The sequence below is a fragment of the Mixophyes fleayi genome, chromosome 6 (assembly GCF_038048845.1).
Source record: "Mixophyes fleayi isolate aMixFle1 chromosome 6, aMixFle1.hap1, whole genome shotgun sequence".
Lineage (NCBI taxonomy): Eukaryota > Metazoa > Chordata > Amphibia > Anura > Limnodynastidae > Mixophyes > Mixophyes fleayi.
This window is the reverse complement of record NC_134407.1, coordinates 2330359-2337858: the sequence shown is the minus strand read 5'-3', so window position 1 is coordinate 2337858 and position 7500 is coordinate 2330359. Positions and strand designations below refer to the sequence as shown.

Below are 7500 nucleotides of genomic sequence, written 5' to 3'. Positions count from 1 at the left end.
CTTTGTGGATGTAACAGTTTTGTACAGAGACACAGTCACTGGTGTAGATATGAGATAGGATGCAAAGCATAGTTTATACTGTTAATGCAAGTCTCCTGTTTGCCCCCAGGGTACTGGCTTCCCTTGCCCCATTGGTGGATGCCCACTGATGGGACATTATGCTGATAGGTACTCTGGAATCACACCAACCAGTCAGACATTTTACTTAAATACTGGAGATGTGCAGAACTTTTCACGTAAGTTTCATCAAGAAAAGTTATTTTTATATTTGGTTATAATAAGCAATCACAAAAGTAGAATAACTTATATTGCAACACTGTAAATATTACTTCATGCTGGTAAATCTTGCAGAATAAAATGTTTTTCTTGTTATTAAGTGATAAAACTCTGTATCCTACTTCTAACACCATTGTGATAAAATGTTTTTGAACTCTGACAATAGGTGATTATAGCAAAGATGGTTTGGGGAGAGAATCTGGGGCACAGAGTTACCCCCTTGATCCCAAGCAGGATACCATTTTAGGAGCATAGATGTTTTGTATGCAAGAAGCAATTCTTACATATGGTGATGCTCTTTTTGAACCATGTAGCTCTGTGGTGGTTCAGGAGCTCTATGTACATCAGTAGTGTTTATCCAGCATCAACATTTGATTTTTTTAATTGGGGTTAATTTATTGATGTGATGAAATTTACCTGTTTGGTTGGAATCAGTACTGGCCAAAACAAAAGAAAAAACTCCTTATATTTTGCTAGTGAGGGGTTTGGTTCAATAAAACCACCTTTACAATAGTGCTCACACATTTCTTTTCATATCAGTTACCAAATTGTTATTATGCCTAGTTACAATGTATTGTTGTTCCCTTCACTGGTGTCTTTAGGTAGAATCATAAACCACTTCACTCTTTTGCATTTTAAGAAAATGCCAAAACTAGAATGACCAGAGGTTTCTGGAACATGACTCAATAATGAAAAATAATGAATTTATTTATTAACAAAGTTGGCAAACGATTTACAATGAAGGATTATGGTTCCTATTTCTGTATGTTTACTTAGCATAGGAACAGTCTATCTTTATTCTTTAGCCCTTAAAGTTCTGCAGAAATACAATCATATTTAATTTCCTGTGTGCAAGCCGTAGGTAGCAGAATAATAATGCATTTAAACAAAACCCCCTGAAAAACATTGATTTATTATCAATTAAATAATATAAACAATAACAAGTGGACATAGTCTTTCACTATCTTTAATGAGCCCTTGTGTGTATTTTGGATTATATATATTATTTTCTGTACATTCTAGAAGTTGGCATGTGTCCCACATTGAATGACATTCTCATAATCAATAACTTTGATGATCTTATCCAGGTTGGCGATACAGAGTGATTGTCCGCATCGTACACACCCTGGAAATCATGGGATATTTTGATCTGTCTTTACAGGAATCTAATGGAAAGACTCACAATCATACAATCTACAAGTATGTAATATAGACACAGCGACTATAAATGTATTTCCTCATTGTTATACTGCTTCATCTTATGCATTGCTGACATAAAAAGAGATCTTTGTGACATGTGGCCATTATCTTTTCATCAGACAAGTTTTATCTGCAATTATACCCACTACATTAACTGGCTACTAAATAACAGGATCCAATCCAGTGCAGATATACTAATGGTGTCGGGTATTGGATTGGTTGCTGCTGGTTCCTGTATTTATGGTAACTGCAGCAGGTTATTAAAGAGGGGGGAATTCCACATAACCGCAGACTATCACTTTAGGACGGCATTTCTGTATCCAAACTCCACTGTATCAGGCAGCTGTATGTAGGCAAGAGAGCAGTGTATCTGAAAGCACCAGGGCCCGTAACACTGCTAGAAACACCAGCTGTCTCCTGATTGGTCAGCCGTGTCACTCATTCACCCTATCAGATTGCAGCATCTCCTCCGGCCTACACATGATAAAGGTGGAATTTGGGGCACTTTGCGTTATAAACAGCAGAGTCCCTGGGTAGTGACCCCCCCAGCAAAGTACAAGTCTGAGAGAACATAAAGGGTGGGGTAACACCCCTCATTCATCAATTTATTGGACAAGTCAATATTCATGGGAATGCAGCCAACTGACTAGAAACCAGCGACATCACTGAAGTGATAAATAATTTAATATTAAGGTACTTTAATAATCTATTATGACGCTATTTGTCACAAAATAACATTTGTGCAAAATAATCCTCCTTTAGAGTTAGCAGTAAAGCCAGAACGAAGGTTCAATTTTGCACCATGTTGTGCTACATGGGGAAAACCAAATTTAAAATGTGCCGATAGATTTAGAGTTGTGAGGGGGTAAACCTTAATTCTAAATCTCAGTGTACTAGTAAAACTGCCTAGTAACTGTGTGCTACAAAAAATTATTTTCCCTGCAGAACAAAATTGCATTTGCTCTCCTTGTGCCGCAAAATAGGTAGAACTTAACAGGCTGTAGCTGGAGATCTCTAAACCAGATCCAATGACTTCAGACAGTACAAGTAGCTGGTAAAGCAATGTCTGGCTGTGCGCCCCTCCTGTTGCCCCTACTGTTTTTAGCCCCACCAGTTCAGCACTGATTTGTGAGAATCTAACCTCCTTTATAGATATCTGACCATGCCGGGGTTATAGCAGCAATGACAGTGTTAACATGTGTAACATAAATGGGCATTTATGATATATTCTGGTTTAAAGCTGAACTACCTTGTAGGAAACATTTTTACTAAGGCAGAACTACAAAAACAAATGACAGCGCTGAGTGCGGATCAGAGTTGCCTCTAATGATAACATAAACTTGTGTATATATAAAAACAATTTATTGAACAATAAAACAGCAAATATAAAACATATTAATTGAATAATGACCAGCTGATCACATTGATTTACATCTAATACACATACAACTAATGGAGTAGGTGCTAAATGGTAATCTCACATGGAGTATAATTATTGGTTATGGCCAATAAACATCTCCTTGAGAGACTAATGTAACACAAATGACTGTAATGAGCTAGTAAAGATAGAACACGGAACTCTGCAAAAAATGGGAATAGTTGGTGTCTGTTTGAAAGTAATCAAAAAACATGAGAGACAGTGGGAGATCGGTGCTGTTGGTGTGAATGCCGGATCCAACAGGGCTCTGGTTACACCCGGCACTTCTGCTCCATCTAAAAAATTGCAGGGGTCCCGATAATGATGGCAGGTGGGTCTCTCTATGTGGAACTTAATACACTTCATCCGGCCTTAAGCAAATATGCGGAGTGGTTTTACCGTATCAAGACGAATCCACAATGTCAGTCCCGCTCCACCCGACAGGTCTGGCCACACTCCGGGAACCCAAAATAAATGTCCAGATAGCAAACAGCCCCAGTAGATAGATGCATAGGGGAATTGCAGTCCTGGAAAGGTGTCTGTTGGATCTCGCAAATTCTATAATACCAATAGCGATGTCTGAGAGCATACACACTCCGTGTGATACAATACCAGCACACTGCTCGATGTCTCTTTCAGAATGAATCAAATCAGCTGGTCACATGAGCTGACGCGTTTCATCACCAATTGGTGATTTCATCAGAGGTACAGAGGTATATAATAGAACCCAGGGGTCTATTATATGCAGCCATTATCCCCCAGGCTCTAATTTTGTTAACCAGCTTAAATTGGCTGTGGAGGGGGATTTAAGCTGGAGGACAAGACACAAATGCTTCATTGAAGCTTGTGATTACCCCCTTCTGCCAACCTGTAAGAGGATTGGAGGAGCTGTGAGAAACTGACTGCATAGAGCAGCCCCGGGGCTCCAGCTAAGGGTAGGGGCCACTTTTGGAAAAATGTCTCCTAGGTGTTAGTGAAGCTTTCATCCAACATGACCTATTATGTACTTTTAATCTACAGAGGATTAATTAAACCAGACACATCGTACACAAAGTTCATTGACTCGGAGATTGAAGTTGGACATCTAAGCAGAGTGACATTTGTATGGAACAGCGATTTACCCAATAACCACCACTTAACGCTGGGCGCCTACACTGTGACTCTACAATACGGAAAGGACGGGTCGCTGTATGTATTATATGCAAAACATCTACTTACAGAATGGGTTTAAATCCAAAACAATATTGTATAATATACTATATAATATAATATAATATACTACTAATAATATACTATAACAAATGCTTTTTGTTAACCTTTTTATGATTAACAACAACACTGTAAGTAACAGAATATTACATACCAAATGTGCAAAGATACCGTACTTCTGACATATAGCTTTATATAGACGTCATTCAATAGTAAATATCCATCTTACTGCTGTCGTATCTGAGGCAACATGACAGATAAGAACAATTTTAAGTATCTTTAGTAGAAATAAATGTTGTTTTGTCTTGTGCAATAATTCAGGTTAATAGAACAAAATGTATTAATAAGAGAGCTGTAGACAAAGAAGTCCCATATTTTCTCACAATTTTATTTTGTCTGGTAACCAATTCTAAGAACAAACTATTTACTTTTCATATAGCGCCTGTTAACAACAGTTTTTATTCTTTAATTGCACTTCTAAAAATTTGGTTTCATCACTGTCTGATCTGGAGACACAACGGGTTTATACTGCGACTTTTGCTGATGTAATTGCGCATTTGGTGACCTCTACGGGGAGGTCATGATGAGGAAGAACGGTGGGTTATAGAACATTATATATAATCGCTCTTTCACTGTTAATTTCTCTGGAGCCACCTCTGATCCGCTTCCCCTATCAGTTGGAGACCACAAGGCTCAGTCCTAGGTCCTCTGCTATTCTCTATCTACACCACTTCTATAGGGAAACTAATAAGCTCCTTTGGATTTCAGTATCATCTCTATGCGGATGATACCCAAATTTATCTATCCTCTCCTGATCTCTCACCATCTGTGTTGTCCCGTGTAACTGACTGTCTTTCTGCCATATCATCTTGGATGTCCTCTCGCCAACTCAAACTTAATCTTTCTAAAACAGAGTTAATAATATTCCCACCCACCAACAAGAGCATACCTGACATTTCTATCTCTGTTGATAACATGACCATAAATCCCACCCCACAAGCTCGCTGCCTAGGTGTAATCCTTGACTCACACCTATCCTTTGTTCCCCACATTGACTCTATATCTAAATCCTGCTACATACATCTAAAGAACATTTCCAGAATCCGCACATATCTCACGCAAGACACTGCAAAAACCTTAATTCATGCACTAATCATCTCCCTCATTGACTATTGCAATTCCCTCCTTACTGGTCTTCCCAAAAACAGACTCAAACCCCTACAATCTATTTTGCATGCTGCGGCAAGACTGATTTTCCTTGCAAATCGTTATTCCTCTGTTGAATCACTCTGTATGTCTCTACACTGGCTGCCTGTCTTCTACCGAATCCAATATTAAATACTCTTACTAACCTACAAGGCCATCAACAAAGCTGCACCAACATACATCTCCTCTCGTCTCAAAATATCTCCCAACTCGGCAACTCCGTTCTGCACAAGATCTGCGTCTCTCATCCACCCTCATTACACCCTCCCATTCCCGGTTACAGGACTTTTTTCAGGCTGCACCCACTCTATGGAATTCTCTCCCTCGCAAAATAAGACTTTCCTCTGGTCTACAAACTTTCAAGCGTTCTCTGAAAACCCACCTCTTCAGACAAGCTTATAATATTCCTCAACCACCCTCTTAACCTCACTACCTTTAGCCTGTTACCGCTGTTACACAATTTCACACAAGACAACTACCCCCTGACCAACATTGTTGTGTGACAGGATCATTTAGCTTATGGGTCACTTTTACCTTTACAGTCTGGCTGAGCCAATATGCAAAATGTAGACTTAACCTCATGTGTCAATCTCCCATTGTCCCATAGATTGTTAGCTTGCGAGCAGGGCCTGTTTATTAGTTTATTATGTTTGTCCCTAATTGTAAAGCGCTATGGAATATGTTGGCGCTATATAAATAAATGATGATGATGATTCAGCCGCTGTCTGTCCTAGAGAGGAATTAGTATTATGTTGCTTCTTCAGTAAATCTTTGTTCTGTATACGTGTTATCATGACGTATATTCATCCCCATATGACGCATGTCAGGTATAGCCATTAACCCGTTATATTCTTTCTAGGTATTCAATCTGTGACAGTATCACTTGGACACCAGGTATTCAGCAGACTCTCAGCGGCTGCTCCTCATCTACACCTCTGTAGACCTGGGGTACTGAGAAGATGAAGGATTTACAGATATTCATGTAAATACCCTGGAAATAAAAGAATAAAATCAATCTGTCTATGGGAACTGCATCGTCTTAAAAATATTTTGTTGTCTCTTTTAAAGAAATTTTCAATGTATTCAGACCAGGAATCATTTTCAGTGTTATATTGCATTAAAAGATGTCTGTATAGATGTATACTGGCTGCTTATCGTCACAACTGGAATTTTTTGCTGCGGAATTAGTGGCGCTGTATAAATAAATAAATGATGACGAGGATGAACGAAGGATTATTATGTGTAATTCTAAATTAAATTGATACATTTTAAAAAGAATAGTAAATAAATATATATATATATATATATATATATATATATATATATATATATATATATATATTCCATAGACAAAAAACCTTACGGCTTAACATGTCCAATTAAGGTTCCTTATACACAATCTACAATGTAAGAAAACGATTGAAACTCTTCAACTCAAACTGCAAAAAGCAATGAAATTATGAAGATTAAGGCAGAAACCTTAATGTCACTCACACAATGGTGGAGCTGATAATTCACAGATTTGTGTGTTCACTGGAATACACAGATGATGGTCCCCACAGCCATCCCTCTTAGTCCTGATTTAAATGTTTTAAATGAGGGCCAATATCGTCAGTGTTACGTACTGTATATTGCACTTTACTGTACATAACAAACTAGGAAGTTCTCCTTTGTGAAGATAAGAGGACAATTGAAAGTGTTTATTTTCAGTAAAAAAAAGGACATAGAGTGTTTCACATCCTAAATTAAGGCTGTTTAATAGAATAGGTGTACAATTGTAGAGTTGTTACATCACATTTTCTTTGCATCCAGAATACTTATGGATTTTATTTAATATAAGATACAAAAATACAAAGAAAACTCAATCCCCATCCGTAGAATATTACATATAAATGGTTTATAATCTTATATAAACAAACAGAATACCAAATGAAGTCAGCTACCATTTAATATAGTAATAATTGTATCTACACACAGTACCAAGGACATGTAGAAATGATGGATACAATACGATGTTCTTTTATTTTCAATACTAGACCAATATTGTGTTATCAATAAAGATTGTACAAAATAGTACAATAAACTAACGCAAATAAAAATCCATGCAAACATATTAAACTGATATTACACAATTAAATATCAGCAACACCCCCATCCCTAATAACATATCTGGAGTTTAGTCACCTAGATCA

At 37.6% G+C, this 7500-nt stretch overlaps 1 protein-coding gene across 1 annotated transcript in view; it reads left to right on the top strand.

Annotated features, from left to right (window-relative positions):
* The window catches only part of LOC142160662 (pancreatic lipase-related protein 2-like), a 16285-nt gene extending 10036 nt beyond the window's left edge, over positions 1-6249 (top strand). The window contains exons 9-12 of the mRNA XM_075215521.1: positions 110-236; positions 1365-1476; positions 3914-4081; positions 6168-6249. Of these exons, the coding sequence (XP_075071622.1) occupies positions 110-236; positions 1365-1476; positions 3914-4081; positions 6168-6249 (489 nt within the window). The remainder of the gene's footprint in view (positions 1-109; positions 237-1364; positions 1477-3913; positions 4082-6167) is intronic.
* The last annotated feature ends 1251 nt before the right edge of the window (positions 6250-7500 follow it).